The sequence below is a fragment of the Pseudozyma flocculosa genome, assembly GCF_000417875.1.
Source record: "Pseudozyma flocculosa PF-1 unplaced genomic scaffold scaffold00010, whole genome shotgun sequence".
NCBI lineage: Eukaryota > Fungi > Basidiomycota > Ustilaginomycetes > Ustilaginales > Ustilaginaceae > Pseudozyma > Pseudozyma flocculosa.
In genome coordinates this window covers 551,649-572,609 of record NW_006920878.1, presented here as the reverse complement: position 1 = coordinate 572,609, position 20,961 = coordinate 551,649, and the positions used below count along the sequence as shown (strand labels likewise).

At 65.9% G+C, this 20,961-nt stretch overlaps 7 protein-coding genes across 7 annotated transcripts in view; 4 read left to right on the top strand and 3 right to left on the bottom strand.

Moving 5' to 3' along the window:
• PFL1_03416 (uncharacterized protein) overlaps positions 1 to 2,853 on the bottom strand; it is a gene marked incomplete at both ends in the record, with an annotated part of 6,442 nt that extends 3,589 nt beyond the window's left edge. Inside the window, 2 exons of the mRNA XM_007880933.1 lie at positions 9 to 2,290; positions 2,416 to 2,853. Of these exons, the coding sequence (XP_007879124.1) occupies positions 9 to 2,290; positions 2,416 to 2,853 (2,720 nt within the window). The remainder of the gene's footprint in view (positions 1 to 8; positions 2,291 to 2,415) is intronic.
• A 1,645-nt stretch (positions 2,854 to 4,498) lies between these two features.
• On the bottom strand, positions 4,499 to 5,149 carry PFL1_03415 (uncharacterized protein; the record flags this gene model as incomplete). Its single annotated transcript, XM_007880932.1, has 1 exon — positions 4,499 to 5,149. The coding sequence occupies one exon, from the start codon at positions 5,147 to 5,149 to the stop codon at positions 4,499 to 4,501; it is 651 nt and encodes a 216-aa protein (XP_007879123.1).
• A 4,581-nt stretch (positions 5,150 to 9,730) lies between these two features.
• On the top strand, positions 9,731 to 10,371 carry PFL1_03414 (uncharacterized protein; the record flags this gene model as incomplete). The annotated part of the gene is made up of 4 exons (XM_007880931.1): positions 9,731 to 9,861; positions 9,937 to 10,015; positions 10,153 to 10,167; positions 10,303 to 10,371. 4 exons carry the CDS (start codon positions 9,731 to 9,733, stop codon positions 10,369 to 10,371), a joined length of 294 nt encoding a protein of 97 aa, XP_007879122.1.
• A 291-nt stretch (positions 10,372 to 10,662) lies between these two features.
• Positions 10,663 to 12,396, bottom strand: PFL1_03413 (uncharacterized protein; the record flags this gene model as incomplete). Its single annotated transcript, XM_007880930.1, has 1 exon — positions 10,663 to 12,396. The coding sequence occupies one exon, from the start codon at positions 12,394 to 12,396 to the stop codon at positions 10,663 to 10,665; it is 1,734 nt and encodes a 577-aa protein (XP_007879121.1).
• Positions 12,397 to 13,352: 956 nt separating this feature from the next.
• On the top strand, positions 13,353 to 15,551 carry PFL1_03412 (uncharacterized protein; the record flags this gene model as incomplete). Its single annotated transcript, XM_007880929.1, has 3 exons — positions 13,353 to 13,891; positions 14,012 to 14,230; positions 14,360 to 15,551. The coding sequence occupies 3 exons, from the start codon at positions 13,353 to 13,355 to the stop codon at positions 15,549 to 15,551; spliced, it is 1,950 nt and encodes a 649-aa protein (XP_007879120.1).
• Positions 15,552 to 16,340: 789 nt separating this feature from the next.
• PFL1_03411 (uncharacterized protein) lies at positions 16,341 to 18,422 on the top strand (the record flags this gene model as incomplete). Its single annotated transcript, XM_007880928.1, has 8 exons — positions 16,341 to 16,479; positions 16,621 to 17,321; positions 17,446 to 17,627; positions 17,733 to 17,839; positions 17,925 to 17,957; positions 18,080 to 18,168; positions 18,275 to 18,293; positions 18,391 to 18,422. The coding sequence occupies 8 exons, from the start codon at positions 16,341 to 16,343 to the stop codon at positions 18,420 to 18,422; spliced, it is 1,302 nt and encodes a 433-aa protein (XP_007879119.1).
• A 1,517-nt stretch (positions 18,423 to 19,939) lies between these two features.
• The window catches only part of PFL1_03410 (uncharacterized protein), a gene marked incomplete at both ends in the record, with an annotated part of 2,114 nt that continues 1,092 nt past the window's right edge, over positions 19,940 to 20,961 (top strand). Inside the window, 4 exons of the mRNA XM_007880927.1 lie at positions 19,940 to 20,003; positions 20,133 to 20,275; positions 20,380 to 20,442; positions 20,528 to 20,905. Of these exons, the coding sequence (XP_007879118.1) occupies positions 19,940 to 20,003; positions 20,133 to 20,275; positions 20,380 to 20,442; positions 20,528 to 20,905 (648 nt within the window). The remainder of the gene's footprint in view (positions 20,004 to 20,132; positions 20,276 to 20,379; positions 20,443 to 20,527; positions 20,906 to 20,961) is intronic.

Genomic DNA, 20,961 nt, shown 5'->3' with positions numbered 1-20,961 from the left:
CGTCGAACGCCTGCGCCTTTTCCTTGGCCAGGCGGACGGCCTCCTGGGCGTTGCGGGCGGCGTGGGCGCGCAGGTTGGTCTCGTCCTCGTCGTCAAAGTCGATTTCGCCGAGCTCGGCGAGCTTCGCCTCGGCCTCGGTCAGCTCGGTGCGCGGGTCGATGGCGGGCACCGTGGCGGTCGAGGGCTGTGCGTCGGGGTCGATGATCTTGGCGCTGCCCGCCGTCTCGTCGGACTCCTCCATCTCGGCCGTCTTGAGCTTGCTGCCGACGAAGTGGCTGTACAGCTCGGTCTGCGAGATGAGAAAGTTGAGCTTGCGTGCCTGCCGCTTGGCCTCGCGCATCTCCTCCTCCTTTTTGGCCTTCTCGAGCGCCTCCTTTTCCGCCCGCTTGCGCAGCTCGCGCTCCTCCTTTTCGTTGCGCTTCCAGAAGACGAGCACCTCGCGCATCACCTTGCGCGCGCGCAGCTGGACATCCTTGACCGTCTTGTTGTTGCGCGCCGCGCCGCGCTTGGCCTCCCTCTGCACCACGCTCGACAGGCGACGCCAGAACATGGCCTTGCTCGACGCGCTGGCGAGCACGGTGCGGTAGATCTTGGGCACGTCGCGCTTGGCAATCAGCGTCCAGATGCGGCGGTGCGCGTCCTCGAGCTGCTGCATGCGCCGCGCGTCGATGGGCACCTTGCCCTGGGCGTCGAGCACCATGGTCTCGTTGGCCTCGTCGGGCGCGGGCGAGACCTGCCGCGACGCCAGCGTCGACTCGTCGCCGGCATAGGCGCGCGAGAGGCCAGCTGCCAGCGGGATGTCGTCGTCGTCTTCATCATCGTCATCCCCGGCGCCGATGCCGCCGTCCGAGGCAACTGCGGGAGACGACCCGGCAGCGCGCACGACGTCGTCTAGCTTGCGCTTCTTGCTGCGGTCGTCGCCGCCGCGGCCGCGCTTGAGCTTGGTCGAAGCCGCACCGTTGCGACGGAAGCTGCCAGCCTCGTCGTCGCCGGCCCTCGCACCCTTGACGCCGTCGCCGAGGGTGCCGAGCAGCTCCATCTCGATCTCGCGCTCCCGCAGCTTGCGCGCGCTCTCCTCGCGCTCGATCCGTCGGCTCTCCTGAAGCGCCAGCTCCCGCTGTTCACGCAGCCTGGCGTGGCGTTCGAGCGCGTGGTGTCGGCCCTCGTAGGCCAGCGCGAGGCGTTGGCCGACCTCAGAGTGCTTCTTGTCGAGGTTGTCCAAGTAGATGCGCTCGATGATCTTCTTGCGGTCGCTAAAGTCGAGCATGTACGTCTCCAGCTCGGCCTGCCACACCGTCTGGTTCTCGTCATTGGACAGATCGCTCTCCCAGCCGTCGGCGTCGCGGCTGCGCTTGGCGGGCGGCGGCGGAGCATAGAAGGACGCGCCGCCCTTGTTGGCCGGCGGCAGCGGATTGTTGCGCAGCTTCAAGGAGATCTTGGTGGGTCCCTTGGCGGGCGCGGCGTCGTTCGCCGATGCCTCCGCTGCCGGTGTTTCGGCCGCCGGGGACGTCGAGGTACCCTTTCGCGAGCCGTTGGCCCTGCTGCGACGTGTGCTGGAGTCACCGGCGTGCCCGAGACGTTCCAGCGTACGTGCCGCTTCCAGCCTCGAGCTTGAGCGCCTTCGGGGCTCCGGGGCTGGCCCGTTCTCGGGCTCATCGTCCGCTGGGGCCGGTGCGGGCGCAACCGGTCGCTCGTCGACTAGGCTGGCGATCGAAGCCACGCTGCGAGCTTCATCTTCGCGCTTGACTGCATGCAGCTGCGATGTCGGCTGGGATCGCTCGCCGTCAGGCGAGTAGTCGCGCACTCCTACGTCATCCACGCGGTGGCGCTCTCGCCCGCCTACGACGCTCGGGGAGTCGTAGCGGTGACGCAGGCCCCGGCCGAAATCGCGCGCCGGATCGAAGACGGCTCGTGATGACGACGCCGACGAGTAGTCTTCGCGGTCGTGGGCCGAAGACGCCACGGGAGATCGAGCCTCGGCCGCATCTCCGTTGCCGCCGTGTCGCTCGTATGGGTGGCTCTCCGCCGCCGCCGCCGCCGCCGCCGGTGCTGCTGCGCCAGAGTGTTCATGTGACGTCCGGTCGTTGAGCATGCTGAAAATGGACATGGCCGGCCTTGCCGGGCTCGACTCGGGCTCCTCGTGCGTTCGCCTAGGCGAGGCGGGAGCCTGCGAGTAGTCGTTCGGTGAGCGGTGATAGCGCCTTTCCTCGGGCGTCGACACCGCCGGTGGATCCGGAGAGCGAGCAGCACGGCGGTATGAGGGTTGGATGCTCCTCTCGTGCTCGGCCCACTGTGAGGGAGAGGGCGAAAGACGGTCCCGGGGAGGGCGCCCGGCAATAGCGCTCGTCAGCCATCACTGCCCAGGCTCATGCTCAGGCTCCACATCAGCGCCGCGGTCCCAGCGAATGCACTCACTGAGCTGTGTCCATTGCTGAGCTGGCTCGAGCTGGCACGTTCGTACCTTTCGGCGCCCACTTCGCCTCGGTAGTATGCCTCTTCTTCCTCGTCGCGCGGGTCCGGGTGTCGGCGGTAGGTGGCATGGTGGCGGTCTTCGTCGTTGGCGGGATGCAGGCCATGCGATCGCGGGAGGTATTCTTCGGCGGCGCCATAGGAGCGGCCACCGCTGCGCCTCGGTCCGGAATCGCTCCACTCGTGCGAGCGAGAGCTGTAGCCGGCGCCGTACGAGGCTGCCGGTGGCAGGGCACGCTCGTCATAGGAGCGGTATCGCGCCTCTTCTGCTTCCGAAGGATAGTGCTGAGCCGAGCCCTTTGGCGACTGGCCGTAGCGGGCGGACGCCTCGGCCCTGCGCGGGCTCGGGGGCGAGTAGTACGGAGGGTACCCTCTGCCGCTCATCTCTGGCGTCACAGGAGTGCCAGCGTCGCCTGGCAGGAGGCTGCTTGGCTAGGAGGGGTGCCGTTTGGTCGTCCACGAGTGGACGCTGATGCTGGGATGCCTCGGTGGGCGCCGGGCGGGGACTCGAGGCTCGGTTGAGCTCGAAGGTTGGCCCCGATGGTCGCAAAGATGGCGGGCCGGGTTGCGTTCGCAAGAGGCTGCCCGGGACGTCGAACGAAGCGCGAGGAGTGGCGTGCAGCGAAGCTTGGAAGAGCTGGCCTTCGTAGTTGGCCAGCTGAGCCGTGCTGCAATGAGCGCGGTCCTGGTGCCTCTGCTGGTTCTTCTCGGCCCCGATGAAGGGGGGGTGCTGGTCTGAGGAGTAGTGCGAAAGGCAGTCAGCCGGGGGGAGAAAGGTGGCGGCGGTGACTCGCAGATGCTGCAGCGCGGTGCTGGCTCGGCTGCTTGGTCGCTAGCCGGTGCGAACGGGCTGCAACCGGATACGATGCTTGTGGCGTCGGGGCAAGGAATGTGCGGTACGATGCGGCGCAGGATGGGACGGAACTGACAGAGGGCCGGAGCAGGTCGGGACAGGGAAGGGGGGGACTAGTACCGTAATGGTGTCGGTAGCGGTGGTGGTGGTGGTGGTGGTGGCGATGGTGGTGTCAGCGGCAGGGGTGGGGTGCGGTAGGTGATGCGATGACGAGCACGGCGGCGGGGCTAGCGGCCCGCTGGGCGAAGGGCTGCGGTGTGGTATGGCCCTCTTTTGTGGCTGGGGCCCGAGGCGCAAAGAGTCAGAGGGTTGGGCGGACCCCCCCATGCTCGTTTGTGATCCAGCGGGGCGAGGCCGGCTTGGGAGCGTTGGCGGTGTGGCCAGCCCAGGGCCGGGCCCAGCCAGCGGGCGGGTGCAGCGGCGGGCGAGATCGAAATCGCCACGGTCAGAGTCCGGCCAGGCTTGCCTCTGGGCTGTCTGGCTTGGCCTGGCCTGGCCTGGCGTTTACGTCTTGCTTGGTCCTCCCTGCGCGCCCTTGCGTTTGGGGTTGCTCGTCCATCGTCGTCGCTGCTGCTCGCGTCGGATGGGTCCGCTCGTCCCGGGGCCTGCCACAGGCCTGCCTGCTGCTGCTGCTGACGCCTGGCCTTCCATCGCGCTTCCGCTCCTGTCTTTTTTTTCTTCCTCGCAGCGGCACGCCCTCTGTCGCAGGCCAGCTCGGGCCAGCCAAGTTGGAGGCTCTACGCAGTACGGCGAGGAAAACCGAGGTCAGCAACCAAGGCCAGACCTGGCTGGACAAGCCAACCGACCAACCGACCGACCACCCAGCAAGCAAGCAAGCAAAGAGCCACCAGCGAGCGCATTGGCCGTACGTGTGGCCTGGCGTGGCCTTTCGCCGGCAGCGCGAGCCACCGCGACACGCTCTCGCCAGAGAGGGCATGGTCTGCGCGAATTGGGGCGGCATTGCTGGGGGCTCTTCGCGCCAAGGTTTGCTCGCCATCGCCGCAGTTCGGAGGCGCGCGCCTAGACTGCCGCCCGTCATGCCGCGGGAGTCGAAGTCTCAGCCACGTCGAGCCCTCGGTCTGGCCAGGCCTTAAGCTGACCGCAGGCTGGCAGGCGGGCGAGCGTGGTCGCGGTGCTCGTCGCGCCGGCCTCGCGTCTCCGCAGGACGGGCGAAGGTCAACATCCCGGGCGCCGTGTCCAGAGTAGCAGAGTGATGGACTGACGACCGACCTCGCCGCGTCGTCGCGACCGCCAATTGGCCTGGGGTGACCTCGCCGCGCTGAGCAACGTGAGCGTGCCATCTTCCAGTCGCGCCACGGACTGTCGTGCGCGCCGCTGCGGGAAGGGCGTCGTCCTCTTGCACCTCCGCCGCTTGTCGACAGAACGCCTGTGCTGTCCAATCGAGGTGAGGCTTCGTAGCCTGCAACGACCGTGGATGCTCTCCAGCGACGGTGGACCACGGCGGCGCCAAGTGCCGCCACAGCGGTCGGCGAGCCTGCTGGATGCCGTCCGGCGCAAGGCGGCCTGGGGAGAGCTTCGCCAGGCCGTGATCCGCACTTCGGAACCGCCCGGCCGCGCAGCGAGCATGGTCAACGATGCCCGCGTCGCTCGCTCGACCCTTTTCACTCTCCTTTTCCGCACGCCTTTTCGGCTTTGGTGGCACCCCATGGGATGACGCGCTGGACCCGCCGGTCGTCGACGCCATGCTCCGCGCTCGACTGCCACTTCGATCAGTTGATCGCTTCCGGGACCGCGGCCGCAGCACCAGGCCCGGGCACGCCTGGCGCTCACGATTCGACTTGGAGAGAAGATACCCTCGGGACTCATCTCTTACACGAGTCGGCAGCGATGCCCGGCCTGGCGGACCGCCCTTGTCAGACGCCTCGAGGCTGAACCAGGCCGGCTCAGCTGCCGATAGAGACCTGCCATGCTTTGCATCGGGCAGTCGTGCATCTCGGCGAGAGAAGTCGAGCTGAGCCCGGGTCCGAGCCTCTCATCCGCCGGGCCGGTCCTCGTGGCGAAACTGGACGCCCCCGGCTCGCCACCCGCCAGACGGCCGCTCAGGCTGCGCGGTCCAAGCTCTGAGGGCAGATCGGCTCATACTCTGTAGCGCTATCGCCGTCTGATGTGGGGACCACTTGCGGACCGTTATCGACCGAGTTGGCTGGCATGTCGACGAGGCGCGCGGCCGAGCTAGCGGCAAGTTGCGCACATACAGCTCCCGGCGCGGTGGGGAGGTCCAGACCCCCGGGATCAAAGAGCGTTCGGTACCGGTGCCGCTCGCCGGTCGAGAGAAGTTACTGGGCAGCCGGTGAAGTCCGGCTGGCAGATGGCAGCGGCTCCGCCTGCCCGACAGGCCGTCCCCGGGTAACGGGCGAGAGCGACTCATCCATCAAGATTGCGAGCTTGCCCCCGATGGCGAACTGGTGGGTGGCGAGTCGATGCAGACGATGATGCAACGGACAGCTCCATCGCAAGCGAGGACCCATAGGATAACGGTAGCACGTCCCCGGCTTCGCCCTACACGGCAGGCGAGGACGACGACAGGCAGGCTGCAATGCCATCTCCTGTTCATCCGGCGGGAGTCGGTCGAGTCGGTCGCCGTTGGCCATCGCCGCCGGGGACCTAGTCGACACCGCCACGAAGCCAGGGAGACGAAGAGGGTGTTGGGCATTGCTATAGACATGCTGGGGCCATCGAGGCGGTCACATTCGGACCGTCTCGAGGCCTGCCCGGGCGACGACGAACGGCGAACGGCGGAGGCCGCGCTCCGGCCGGTGCTTGTCTCGACCTCGCTGCACTGCCCGCTCTCAGATCTCAGCCAGCTGCACGCACGAACGTACGAACGGCCTTTGAACGCAACATCGTGCCGCATCCAATGCCGCCACGACGTCCCATCTCGAGAGCCAGGACTCGGACTTTCGGACAGCTGCTGGCGGCGTACACCACACGGGGCCCAGAGCCATGGCGACCCAGCAGGCAAGGCAGGGCAAGGTAAGGCCTGCAAGCCGAGCGGTCCCACGCAGGCGGCTGCGCGAGCCGAGCAGACCATGCCGTGACGGAGATTGCGCTTCCGGCTGGCGTCGACGTCGCCGTTGCTGCTGGCGAGCGCACGCGCCAAAGCCCTGGCCTGCTGGATACAGTACGCTCGTTGCTGGAGCCGCTGCCGCTTGCTTCAACCTTGCCCGCCGCTTCTACACGAGCACGGCAGGCCTGCTGCCGTAGCTGTCAGGTCTGGCCTGTCCGTCCGCGTTGGCTCCGAGTCTGGCTTCGTGCGTGCGTCGTGACAGCAAGCCAGGCCTATCCCACGCAATGGGCAGCCAGACGGGCTCGACACGAGGGCGGGGAACCGAACCAGATCGTCGTCGCACGCACGCACGCGTGCACGGTCCTTGATGTCGTCGGTCTATCGGTCGGTCCAAAGTGCACAGCACAGCCTGCAGCGAGCTGGGTCTCGCCCATGGGGCCGCGGCCTGGCCCAGCTTGAGCGGGCAGGCAAGCAATATTCAAAGCAAGCAAGCAAGCAAGCAAGCAAGCAAGCGCAGCAAGCAAGGCGATGCCGAAGATGTCGACGTGGCATGAAGCGGCCTGGTCGTGTCCAGAACCTGCTCCGCCTGGCCTGGCCCTGCCCCGCCTCGCTACCTACCTGCCTGTGACGGCATCTCATCGCCTGCTGGCCCAGCCTGGCCTGGCCCTGCGGCGATGCACGGCGAGTCTCTTTCGACTTAGCCTGCGAGCGCGCCCTCTGGCGGCATCGACAACCGAGCCAACGTTCTGCCGCCCTGCCCGCGCGTGCGGATGTTCCTGCCTCAGCAGGGCCCAACTACCCGCGGGTCGCCACGCCCGGACCACCGCCCACCGTCCTAAATCAGGCAGGTCAAGTCGTCGTCGCTGTCGTCGCCGCCGACCTTTGCTTGCTTGCTCTTTGGCCCCTCTGCCGCCGTACTGGTCGACGAGGCGGGCAGACCCGCCTGAACACCTACCGACCGCCGTGCGCGTGCGCGCTAGCTTTCGGGCAAGCACGCACATACGTGCGCTAAGCTGCCCTCTGACGCTGACAGCCTACGTTGCCGAGAGCAGGTGCTGCTGCTGCCGTCGTCGTGCTGTCATGTGCAAAGCAGAGCAGCAGCAGCATCAGCAGCAGCAGCAGGTCAGGCCGACTGGCGCACGCACGGGCTGCCTTGCCCCAGAATAGAAGGTCGAGGCAGGCGCCCCAGAGGCTGGTCGGCCGGCCGGCTTCACATGACGCTCGACTGTCCGTGCGCTGCGCTGCGCCCGCGGGGCGGTTTCAGTGTTGGACAGGCCAGGCCCGGCCGCTCCGCACCATGTCGGCACCTCTCGAGGTATATAACCCCCCGGCTCGAGGCGTCGTCCACTGCCCCCTCGTATCGCAACCTCACCACCGCTCTCTCTCTCTCTCTCTCTCCCTCTCACAGTCTATCACCAACTACCACACACTACCGACTCAACATGGACGGCTTCATCAACAAGGCTAAGGAGTTCGCCTCCTCGGAGCAGGTGAGTCCCGGTCCCGCTCGCCGCCCGCGGCACCGCCACCGGCTTGTCCACGACCGAAGCGCGTCGAACTCACACCCGGCATCGTTCGTCATCATTGTCTCCTTATGCCTTGCTACCACCGCCGATAGGGTGAGAAGATGATCAACCAGGCTCTCGGCCGCAACCAGAACAACAACAACGACTCGTCGTACGGCTCGAGCAACAACAACGACTCTTCGTACGGATCGAGCAACAACAACAACGACTCGTCCTACGGATCGAGCAACAACAACAACGACTCGTCCTACGGCTCCGGCAACAACAACTCCTCTTCCTACGGCTCGGGCAACAACGACAACAACAGCTCGTCGTACGGCTCGGGCAACAACGACAACAACAGCTCGTCGTACGGCTCGAGCAACAACAACGAGTCGTCCTACGGCTCCGGCAACAACAACTCGTCGTCGTACGGCTCGAGCAACAACGACAACAACAACGACTCGTCGTACGGCTCCTCTGGCAACAACAACTCGTCGTCCACTTACGGCTCGTCGCGCAACGAAAACGTGAGTATCCTAGCTTTTCCTTCACGTCAACGCCGTCTCCTTCCGCATCGCCCTCCCCGCTGACCGTCGACGATTGCCTCGCTTTGCCCTCCCTCTCCTTTCCCCGTTCTTGACTCCCGCCCCTCCCACAGGACTCGTACGGCAGCAGCGGCGGCAACAGCTACGGCGACAGCAACCGCAACGACTCGGACTCGCGCGGCTCGGGAGGCTACGGCGGTTCGAGCAACGACAACGAGTACGGCTCGTCGAACAGCAACCGTCGCGGCGACAACGACGACAGCAGCTACGGCTCGTCCAACACGCGCCGCGGCGACAACGACGACAGCAGCTACGGCGGCAACAACAGCTCCAGCGGCGGCTACGGCGGAGGATCCAACGACAACGACAACTCCGGATCCTACGGCTCCAGCGGCGGCCGCGGCGGGTCCGACTCGTACTCGGGCAACTCGGGCAACGACGACTACAGCAGCCGCAACGAGCGCAGCAACGACTACTAGACCCGCCAGCTCCATGTAGACAGAATCTGCGCTGCATACTACTGTCGATGATTTGCTCCGAGTAACGTGGAATTGCATACCAAGTGGTGAGACCTAGGTCCCCCTCCCGGCCCGCCTCATGGTTCGAGCGTGGACATTGCAGCCACTGCAGCTGGCTTGACGACCTGCTACGAGGTCGTGCCCGGCTTGCAACCTTGCTCAGGGCAGCAGCAGCAGCTCAGCCGCGGACCCCGTCCCTCAAGGTTTGGTTGCCGGCTTGCTAGACTGTTGCAGATAAGCAAGCTGCAGCAACGGCCGGAAGAGGATCGGATTGGCCTTGCTGCTGCTCCTGCTGCTGCTGCTCTTCAACACCTCTGCTTCTTGCATGTCTGCCGTCGAGGTGTCGCAGCACGGCATGACTGTGCGCGCCAGACTGACCGGGCTGTGCCGCTTCCTCACAGGGCCTCACAGGCTTGATGGCCGGTACATAGGCCACTGGTCCCCCGCCCTTGCTGCAGTGCTTCCGCAGATGATGGTACCGTGGCCGGATCGAGGTGTTGCGTGTTGGTCTGGTCTTGCCATCTGCTGGGTTCAAAGACGGGGGCGAGAAAGGGTGGGGACGGCGGCGCGCCCTCGCAGCCGCGCCCACACGCCGGTCCCAAGGTGGAGGTCCCCCAGCCTCGCAGCCTCGAACCTCGAACCTCGACCTCGACTTCGACCATCCATCCTCCTGCACCCACCCTCGTTCTGTTCCTCCACGACGACGACGACGACGACGACGACGACGACGACGACGACGACGACGACGACGACGACGACGACGACGACGACGACGGGCACCTCGCTCCTCCTGCCATTTCAACCCCACGATGATTCCCGCCAAGCAGGTATCGACGCCCTTCAAGTCCCCGCTGGCGCAGTCGCACAGCCACACCCCGCCATCGCAGGACGACCTCGAGGAGACGAAGCGGCAGATTGAGTCGTTGCAGACGAAACTTGGGTTCGTCACCTGCCCGTCCTTTCCTCGAAGAGATGCGGATACTGACGCGGTACCCACCCCGGCTTTATCGAACAGGGATGCAGATGTCGACGAGACGATCAAGAGGCATGTTGAGCTGCTCAACGAGTACAATGCCGTAAAGGACGGCTGTACCGTGCGTCTTCCAGCGGACCCCCTCCCCCTTCCCCGGCGCTGCCATCGACGCGAGGCAAGTCGAGCAATCGACCGATATGATGCTGATCCCCCTCCTGTTGCACGTTCCCCCTTCCCTTCCCCCTCGCAATCGCGCAGAAGGTCTTTGATCGCGTACGTCGCCTCCCCTCCGCATAGAGGACCAGAGACCCACGCGAGGCGCAGCAGGGACGCACACTGACACTCTGCCACCCCCCCGTCCGTACCCGCATCCGCACCACGTTCTACCCAACACGACGACGACGGCAGATTGCCGAGATCGAGGCTGTTCCCTCCTCGGTCGTCTGGATGCGTTACGGCCTCGACAAGGACGACTAGGACCCGATCCCAGCGCACGCACCCACCTCCAAGCCTCTCACGAGGAACCCACGAGCGACGAGCGCAAGCCGTCCCCTGCCTCTCGCTTCCCCTTTTCCGGCGCAATAACAGCGGCCCGCTCGAAAGCTCTACCCATGACCGCGAGGACCCAAGGGACGCGACTGCACGCACACGGCTCAGGATTCAGCGCCCAGCCTCAAGTCGTCGACCAAAAGTCGATGTGCATTGCCCTCAGCCAACCCCGCATGCCCGACCACGCCGCAGCTTCTCCATCGCAAGCCGGCCGACGATCTAGACGACGGTGCTCCCCACCCTCTCGCCCATCTGGGGTGGCGGCCGGGCAGCATAGCTGGGAAAGTTCCTTCGCGACAGCAGCAGACCCTTGAGGCTGCGGATCTCGGCCTTGACCTGCCCAATCTCGCCGGATCTCGTCTCGTTGCCCCCGGACCCTGCCCCCGTAGCCGACGTTGACGAACCCCCCGCCGCGGCGGCGGGCGTAGCTCCGAACCGCATCCCCAGCGTGCTGTTGGCAAACGACTGGTTGGTCGCCATAAACTGGCGCGAGCTGATGTCGGCCGACAGCGACGTCAGCGAGCTCTTGAGCGCGCCCCGTTTGGCCGACGAAGAGGAAGACGACCGACCCGAGGTGGAGGACGTCGTCGTCGGCGTCTGCGTGTGCTTCTTCTTGGTGTACGATCCGTAGGGGTCAAACTCGAGACCGTCGTCCGAGACCGTGTCGGTGTCCGAATCAGACCATTCAGAGCCAGATTCGGAATCAGCGTCCGAGACCGTGGCCGGCCGCGCTTGCGTAGTGGCGGAAGCGATGGCTCCAGAGGCTGCGCTGTCGACAGGCGCGCCTGCGTCCAACGGCTTGCCGACCGCGGCCGACGACATGTCGGCCCGCAGCACCGCCGCCAGGCGCGAGATGGACTGGCGCAGCGGCTCCGTCAGGTCGATGGGCTCCAGACCCTGAGCGAGGTCTCCGGCTGCTGCTCCCTCCGCTGCCGCCGCGTCGCCGTCCTTGCCCGCCGCCGGATCGGCCGCCTGCTTCTCGTCCGGCGCCCTTGCATCCACCTCGACGTCTGTCCCTGGCAGCACCACCTTCTCGGTCTTGTGCCCCTTGTCGTCGGCCGCACCGTCGTTGCCGGCTGCCGCGGCCAGCGCCCTCTGGCTGTCGTCGAGCTTTCCGCCGTCGACCTCGTCGCCAAAGTGGACCTTCTTGAGCACGCCCTTGCGCTGCTGCTGCTGCTGCTGCTGCTGCTGCTGCTTTGCCACTTCGGCGGTCGAGGCGGGCAGGTAGGTGGCCATGCCGCGGACGCTGGCCCTGAGCTTGTCGTAGAGGACGTGGTGGTGGCTGAGCACAATGGAGCGAGCATCAAAGGTGGCGGTGATGCGCGGGAGGACGTAGGTGCGCCAGAGTGCGACTGAAAGGGCGGTGACGCCGCCGCCGAGCATCATGAGGTAGCTGAGCGTCTTGAAAAACTGCAGCAACACCTGGTAGCGCGTGAGGGGCGAGTTGGCGGCGGCGGCGCCGGAGCCTCTCCCGCCCGTCGATGAGGGATGTGCGCCAGTTGCCTGAGGGGAGGGCGCCTCGTAGTAGAGGGCCAGGGGCGAGGTTGGGTAGGTGCGTGGGGGCGGTGCGAGGGAAGCTGCGTTGATGGGATCGTCAAACTCTTTGGCTGCGCGTTCGAAAGCCTGGGCGTCGGTCTCTGCTGCTGATGCCGTAGCATGCGAGGGGACCGAAGAGGCCGATGCGGATGGGGGTGTTGCGTCGCGGAAAGCTGCGTGGATCTCGTCTTCGGTGAGGCCCTTTGAGCGGAGAAACTCGCGCTTCGTATCGTCGGTTGCGTCGCCGGTGACGCGGGCTGAAGTGAGGAAGCGGATGGCCTGGGCGAGCAGCTGGCCGCGGTCGTCGGTGGACGTTGCGGCGGCCGACGACGAGGAGGCGGTATCGGTGGTCTGGCTCGATGTCGGTGTTGCGTTGCCTGCCGACGACGTTGATGGGTCACCGTCGGAGGAGGTCATGGTTGCGGTTGTTGCTTGGAGCTGGCTGCACTGGAGTGCGATGCAGAGAGGTGGTGGTGGTGGTTGCGGCAGAGTGATGCCGCGTACGCGAGGGTGACCGGGAGAAGGGTCGAGCGAGGTGCCGGCCAAAGTGCGGGGAAATTGGGCAGAGCGTGAGAGCCGGTTGAGAGCCGGTGGGTGGCCCTCCTTTTCGCCCGAGAAAGCGATCGAGTGCGGACGAGTGGTGCCACGGCCCGCCAGGCAAGCAGGCCAGGGGCGGCCTCAGTCGGGCAGAGTGGCCGGTAGCCGGTGGGGTGCGCCCATGCAGATGATGGGGTGCCGACTCTGCCACGCCCGCGGGCAAGCCTTCGTCTGGCCAACCCGATGACGCTCGAGAAATCCTCCGCTCTCGCTAGTTAGCTGCTTCCAGCCAGGCCAGGCCCGGGCCCAACCCAACACAGCCCAACAGCTGGGCTAGGCCGGCAGCCAGCCAAGAAGCAAAGGCTGGTGGCTCCCCCTCGCCGGCCGCCCGCAACCGGCTTTCTCGACTTGCCGTCGCCGTCGCTGCCGTCGCTGCCGCTGCCGCCTGCCCGCCTTCTGGCCGCCTTCTTGGCCCCGCTCCAGCCCGAAGAACGTCCTCCAACGTTCGCCCGGCACAGATCATCGTCGAACCCCCCATCTGCCCCCCGACGGCTGCCCCGCACAAGGTCCTTAAACCCACCCCGCCTCGCCCCTTGCCCCCGCTTCGACTCCTTCCTCCTCTCTCTTGCTTCCTTCACGATCGCAACGCCTCACCTCACCCCTCCATCAGTCACTCCTCTTGCCGACGCTGACGCCGACGCCGACGCCGACGCCTGCCCCTTAAGCACGACATCTTCACCGCCCGCCTCTCTCTTCTCCCCGCCCCTTCCTTTTCTCCCCGTATCCGCCCTTCCCCCCTCCATCGGCTGCTGGCTCTGCACCTCTCGCCGCCTTTCATGACTTCGCTGGGTCGCCTCTCTGCACGCTCTTCGTCCAAACTGGCCTCGTCTGCAAACCTCCTCCCCCCTTCGCGCTCGCTCGCAAACATGTCGCGCTACTCGCCAGCGACCTGGGGCACCCCCAAGGAGCCCCTGGGCTCCGGCCCCATGTACGAGGGCCAGGATGCCATGCCCCACCTCCCCGTCCCCAAGCTCGACCAGACCCTCCAGAAGTGGAAGCGCAGCACCGAGCCTCACCAGACGCCCTCGTCGCTGGCAAAGACCGAGGCCGCCGTCCAGTCGGCCCTCTCGGGCGAGGACAGCAAGCTCTTCCAGACCCTCCAGCAGAGGCTCGAGCACCGCGCAAACAACGAGGGACGCGAGAGCTGGCTCGCCCAGTGGTGGAACGAGGCCGCCTACATGGCCTACCGCGACCCCGTCGTGCCCTACGTCAGCTACTACTACGCCCACAAGGACGACCGCTCCCGCCGCGAGGGCACAAAGCGCTCGGCCGCGCTCCTCAAGGCGTTCCTCGCCTTCCGCAGGCTAGTCGAGACGTGAGTAGCAGGGCCGCCGCGCATTCGGATCGGGCGCAAGGTGCGAGCGGAGCCGTAGCCTCGACTTGCTGACCGGGCCCCCGACGCTCCTGTCCTAACCCATCACGTTCCGCTCCGCAGTGGCCAGCTCGCGCCGGAAAAGGGCAAGGCTGGACCGCTCTGCATGCGATCTTACAAGTGGGCCTTCAACTCGAACCGCATCCCCGAGAGCCCTGCCGACACGGCCGTCAAGTACGACTGGCAGACCAACAACCACGTCGTCGTCGCACGCAACGGCCGCTTCTACGAGTTTGACCTGGTCCACAACGGCCAGGAGCTCAGCGAGGCCGAGATCGACAGGTGAGCCTGGCCGCTGCCGCTTTTCTTCAATCCGTCGCTCAGGTGTTCTCGATGCGCTCGCCGCTGACACCCTGCCTGTCGCACCGAACGAATGCCTGAACCCTCCCGGCCCCTTCGCCGCGCCCGCAGCCAGCTCAAGAAGATCGCCAACGACCCGTCGGCGTCCAAGATGGTGCAGTACCCCGTTGGAGCGCTGACGTCGGCCAACCGCGACAAGTGGACCGAGGCGAGGCAGGCGCTGCTCAACGTGGCCGGCCAGGGTGGCAAGGCCAACGAGCAGGCGCTCGAGCGCATCAGCAGCGCCGTCCTGGTTGTCTGCCTCGATGACGAGGCGGCGCGCAGCCTCGAGTCGGCCGCCTGGCGCTTCTGGTACGGCGACGGCAAGAACCGCTTCTACGACAAGCAGCAGATCATTGCGCTGCCCAACGGCAAGACGGGCTTCATGGGCGAGCACTCGCTCATGGACGGCACGCCTACGCTGCGCCTCAACGACTTTTCGCTGCAGGCGCTGGCGGCGGGCAAGATTGACCTGGGCACCTCGAACCGCACCGACCTGCCGGCGCCCAAGCCGGTCGAGTTTACGCTGGACCGCACCGTCGAGGCCAAGATTGACGAGGCCATCCGCGACTTTGAGGCGCTCAAGTCGCAGCACGACCTGGCCATCCTCGACTTCCAGGGCTACGGCAAGGGCGCCATCAAGAAGTTCAAGTGCTCGCCCGACGCCTGGGTCCAGATGGTCATCCAGCTGGCCTACTTCAAGATGTACGGCAAGGTGGCGCCCACCTACGAGAGCGCCCAGACGCGCAAGTACAAGTGGGGCCGCACCGAGGTCATCCGCAGCTGCAGCCCCGAGTCGACCGAGTTTGTCCGGGCCATGGAGGACAACGGCGCCTCGGACGAGGACCGGTATGCAAAGTTCCAGGCGGCCGTCAAGCAGCACCTCGCCTACGCCTCGGCGGCCGCCGACGGCCAGGGCGTCGACCGCCATCTCCTCGGCCTGAAGAAGCTCATCCAGGACGGCGAAAAGGTGCCCGACCTGTACAACGACCCGGCCTTTGGCGCCTCGTCGACCTGGAAGCTGTCAACGTCGCAGATTTCGTCCGAGATGTTCGACTCGTGGGGCTACGGCGAGGTGACTCCCGAGGGATTCGGGTGCGCCTACGCCATCAAGGAGAACTCGCTCACCTTTACCCTGACCAGCCTCAAGCTGGGCTCGGCCGACCTGAGGCACTTTATCAACGAGTCGGCCATCGAGCTGCGCGATCTCCACCTCCGTCTCCAGGCTAAAGAGGCCAAGTCGGCTGCCGGATCCAAGCTCTGAGGCCGCGCGGTGGCCCACTCTCCAATTCCCTTGTCGCCTTGTACATCCCCCTTCCGTCCTCCCACCCCCTCTCTCGTCGTCGGCGTCGTCGACCAAGAAGTTCAAAAGATAGAGCGCCGGCGTTGTTGTCTAATTTACGAAAGCAGTCCTGTACTCCTCGCTGATCCCCGGTGTCTCCGACTGAGCGAAAGGAAGGCAGCAGTGTGATGGGGCAAGGGGCGGCATCTCTGGGCCCGGCCCGATCCGATCGAGAGGGGTGCCAGGTGGGCTGGCCGATCTGATCGGGTGGCTCGCCGGTTGGCGCCGGGGCAGCTCGGAAGACCACCCGTGGCCGGCGACAGGAAGCCGGCCAGCTGCCGCCCTACGCTGCTGGCACTAGCTCTACCTGGCCTGGCTCTGGCCTTTTGGGTAGGTCATCAAGCAGCCGCAGGATTCTCGCCGTCTGCTGCTGGCGCTGAGAGGCGGCAACAGCCACGTCCGCCTAGCCGGCCCAGGCTGGCCTGCTGGCCCCTGTTGATCGCCCGAGGTCAGGGCGCCGAGCAGCAGAGTCACGCCCCGCCCCGCCCCGCCCTCTCTGGCAGGCAAGGGAGGCTCGTTTTGCGGGGCACACTCACGGCAATCTTTCCTGCGAGGGGCCGGTCCGCCAGCCCGTCGCACCCACCAGACCGACAATCTTCCAGCACGAGCACGAGCGACCCAGACTGGCTGCTTTGTCGTGTTCTCTTCTTGGCTTTCGACCCTCACCATCCGATCCTCCTCGACCTCTCCTGTCTACCCCAGGCTGCCATCATGCTCGCACCCGTCGCCTTCCGCACCGCCGTCAGGTCCAAGGCCGCCCCCTCGGCCGTCGGCTCCCTCTTTGTCTCTGCTCGCCAGTTCAAGAGCACCTGGGCGCACGTCCAGGGCGGTCCCCCGGACCCCATTCTCGGTGAGCAACGCCAAAAAGCCTAGACTCGGGAGAGGCAGGGCTACGGACCGTCGACGCCGTCGATGTCGACGTTTGTGCCTAACCACCTCATACCACTTTCCGCTCTGACCCGCGCTCTCCCCACATCGGCACCCTCCCCAGGCGTCACCGAGGCCTTCAAGCGCGACCAGGACCCGCGCAAGATCAACCTGGGCGTCGGCGCCTACCGTGATGAGAACGGCAAGCCTTACGTCCTGCCCTCGGTCCGCAAGGCCGAGGAGCTGATTGTCGGCGCCAAGGGCGACAAGGAGTACCTCCCCATCACGGGCCTCGCCGACTTTACCAAGAACGCTGCCATCCTCGCCTACGGCAAGGACAGCGCACCCGTCAAGGAGAACCGCATCGCCATCACCCAGTCTATCTCGGGCACCGGCGCCCTCCGCATCGGCGGTGCCTTCCTCCAGCGCCACTACCCCGACGCCAAGACCATCTACCTCCCCACCCCCTCGTGGGGCAACCACACGCCCATCTTCCGCGACTCGGGCCTCGAGGTCAAGCAGTACCGCTACTACGACAAGAAGACGGTCGGCCTCGACTTCCAGGGCATGCTCGACGACATCAAGGCCGCCCCCGCCAAGTCCATCATCCTCCTCCACGCCTGCGCCCACAACCCGACCGGCGTCGACCCCACCCAGGAGCAGTGGAAGCAGATCAGCGACGTGCTCAAGGAAAAGGAGCACTTCCCCTTCTTTGACATGGCCTACCAGGGCTTTGCCAGCGGCGACATCGACCGCGACGCATTTGCCGTCCGTTACTTTGTCGAGCAGGGCCACCAGATCGCCCTCTCGCAGTCCTTTGCCAAGGTGGGTACCCGTCAGTCCGACGGCCTGTGCTGGCTGGCCGCGTCGTACGCCAGGCTGAGTGCTCACCTCTTTCGTTCGACTTCCCCGCTTCCCCGCCTCTCTTTCCGGCTCCCTGCGTGCACAGAACATGGGTCTCTACGGCGAGCGTGTCGGCGCCTTCTCCCTCGTGACGGCCAACCCCGACGAAAAGGCCCGCGTCGACAGCCAGATCAAGATCATCGTCCGCCCCATGTACTCGAACCCGCCCGTCCACGGCGCCAAGATCGCCGGCTCTATCCTGGCCGACCAGGCCCTCTACCAGCAGTGGTGAGTGCCGTTGTGACCCTGAACTGCCGGCACGCGCCGAGCGCCGGCTGAGTGCGGCTGCTGACGGTTGCCTCCGAATCGCTGTCATTTCGTTTTTCACTGCAGGCTCGGTGAGGTCAAGGGCATGGCCGACCGCATCAACGGCATGCGATCCACGCTCAAGAACCTGCTCGTCAACGACCTCAACTCCAAGCTCAACTGGGACCACATCAGTAGGTCGACTGACTCGCTTTGAGCCGTGGCGACGCTGGGCGCGCCTTTTGACATCTTCGCTCCTCGCCTTGTTCCTCTCCGCAGCCAACCAGATCGGCATGTTTGCGTTCCTCGGAAGTGAGTGATTGCGCCTCGACTGTGGTGTTCGCTGGGTGGGATCTACAATGCTGACCCTCTCGCCACGTTGTGCCTGGCTCTGTGCCCGCTGTGACGCTGTCGCTTGCTCCCGTCGCCTGCAGTCTCGCCCGAGCAGGTCGCCAAGCTCTGCAACGAGCACCACGTCTACCTCACTGGCGACGGCCGCATCTCGGTCGCCGGCATCACCAACGTGAGTTTCTGTTGCTGGCCAGCGTCTCCGAGTCATGTTCCATGCCGCGCGCTGACGATCTGTGAGCTCGAAACGCGCAATCGTCGTCTGTCTTGGCCCTTCGCAGCACAACGTCCAGCATCTTGGTGAGTCTCGCCATGGCGATCGGAAGGCCCATCTATCCGCGGACGCTTTGCTGACTTCTTTCCACATCCCTGGCCCCTTCATCCTCGCCGCACACAGCCGAGTCGCTCCACAAGGTGACCAGCGCCTAAGCGCGGATCTGGATCGAACCATCGCGGACGCGCCTCTGCCTTATCCTGCGCGAGATAGATTCGACGGCCGTGGCATCATGAAATCTGAGCGCTGCGACGCTGTCGCCACCTGTGCCGACCGTCTCCCATACTGTCACGAGACCCGGCCGTCCACACGAAGAGTGAGCACTCCTCGTGGCCATGTGCGGCGTCGTCGAGCTCTCTTTGTGCGTCAGTCGCAGCGCCTGTGCGCAGGCTGGTCATCGAGCTTCAAGGCATGGACGATGGATGTCAAGGCCTTCGTCGGCTGGATCCACAGGCGCCTCCAGCGATGGGTGTCCAGCGTCGACGGGATGATGGCGACACAGGAAAGGAGCGGTGGCGCCCTCGACCCGCGTGTTACGTAGGAGGGGAAGGCAGGATGGCGGGCAGTTTCGCCGCTCGCTCGCTCGCTCGCTCGTTCTCGGCAGATTTCCGGAGGACCCTGACCACAGGCCTGCCTGGCCGCTTCGATGTGCGCCCGCCCAGCATCCGTCTGGCTGCCAGCCTGCCTGCCTGCCTACGTTGTGTTGCGCGCTCGTGTGCCTTCTTCTGGTCCTCGCCGCGTGGCTAGGAATTTGGGCGCCTGCCAGAGGCCGGCCTCAGCATCGATAAGGTCGCGCGCACACCGTCGACTAACGATCCCGCCCCGCCGCCACCAACGAGGCGTTCCGTATGTCGCCGAGACAGCACGCATATCGAGCTCGACGATGGCCTGCCTGCGAGCGCTCCTTTGCCATGGTTGCCGCTGCCGTCTCTCCCTAGTCGACCCGGAGGCGGTGTTGGTTGGGAAAGGAGGCCGGCAGGCAGGCAGGCCAGCAGGCTCCCGACGCAGGCGTGCGTTTTTGGGTCTGGGCTAGCCCCACGCCGAAGCCAGGCTTCTCGAGGAATACAAAAAAATGGTCAGGGAGGGGGAGCCCGTATTGAAGCTGGCCGCCGCTTGTATTGCGAGCCCTCAGCCAGCCCCAAAAGTCTGGAGGGATTTTGAATTGAACTCGGCCTCGCCCGCCGTGCATATTGGAACACGCCGCGGCCAGCCCTGCCGAGAAGTCGAGAGGCAGGCCGGGTTGGAGGGCGAGAAAAAGTTGGGCTGCTGGCTCGAGGGCCCGCCCACTCGCTGCAACCTCACCTTGCCTGCTTGCTTCGCCATCGCGACGTTTCGGAAACAGCCTGGCTCGCTCCTACCGCCCACTCGCTGCTTCCCCCTCCTCCCCCCCCGCGCTCTGTGCCTCACCAACACCCAGCTTCGTAGGTGCCTGGTGGCTCTTGCCGATTGCCAGCGGCCCTCCTTGCCCTTGGACCTAGATTCTGACAGCGAAACCTCCCCCGCTTCGTCCCTTACGACCACGAACACCGCCCCTGCCTCCACCAATCGAACCGTTCCTTGGAACGCAGCCTTCCCTTCCACCTCACCCTGGGCATACGGACCACGATCTGGACACTCGACGACGACCACAGCCTCCCCTAGACAACGCTCTCACCCCTCCCACGCCCACGCCATGCAGTCCTTCCGAGTCCTTCAGCGCAGCGCCGTCGCGGCCAAGTCGGCCCTGGCACAGCGATGTGAGTCGTCGAGGCGCGCCTTGGGCCTCTGGACCTTTGAACCTCGGCGCAAAAGCTTCACAGTGCCCGCTGACGCATGCACGGCCTTGCCCTTCACCTCCTGACCGGCCCAACTCACCCTCCCGACAGCCTTCCACTCTTCGCGTCAGGCGCTCGCGCTCTCCAAGTTCAACATGCCCGCGATGAGCCCCACGATGACCGAGGGCGGCATTGCTGCGTGGAAGAAGCAGCCCGGCGAGAGCTTCAGCGCCGGTGACGTCCTTCTCGAGATTGTGAGCAGTCTGGCTCGAGCCTTGGCGCCGTCGATGAGCTGCGCGGGTGCTGACGAGTTCCAACTCTTTCGCTCCCCGCGGCGCTCCTTCGCCGGCTCTGACAGGAGACGGACAAGGCTACCATGGATGTCGAGGCCCAGGATGACGGTGTTCTGGCAAAGATTATTGTGAGTGGCGCGCAGGCCGCCCGGCCCTACCTGACCGACAGATGCAGCCCGCTGACCTCGATGCAACCCGCGATCTCGTCGACAGGTTGGCGACGGCTCCAAGGCTGTCCAGGTCAACTCGCTGATTGCCATCATGGCCGAGGAGGGCGACGACCTCTCTGGTGCCGACGACTTTGCTGCCAAGGCGCAGTCCGAGTCCGGCTCCGCGCCCGCCGCCGCCGAGGACAAGAAGGAGGAGTCTGCGCCCGCAAAGGAGGAGGCTCCGGCGCCCAAGGAGGAGAGCAAGCCGGAGCCTGCGGCATCGTCGTCGTCGTCGTCGTCTGCCTCCGCAGGCGCCAGCTCCAGGCCGGCCGGCGAGCGCATCTTTGCCACGCCCGTTGCCAGGAGGATCGCCCAGGAGAAGGGCATCGCCCTCGACCAGATCAAGGGCAGCGGCCCCGAGGGCCGCATCATCAAGGCCGACGTCGAGAACTACAAGCCTGCGCCCGCCGCTGCCGCCGCTGCCCCGGCTCCCCAGGC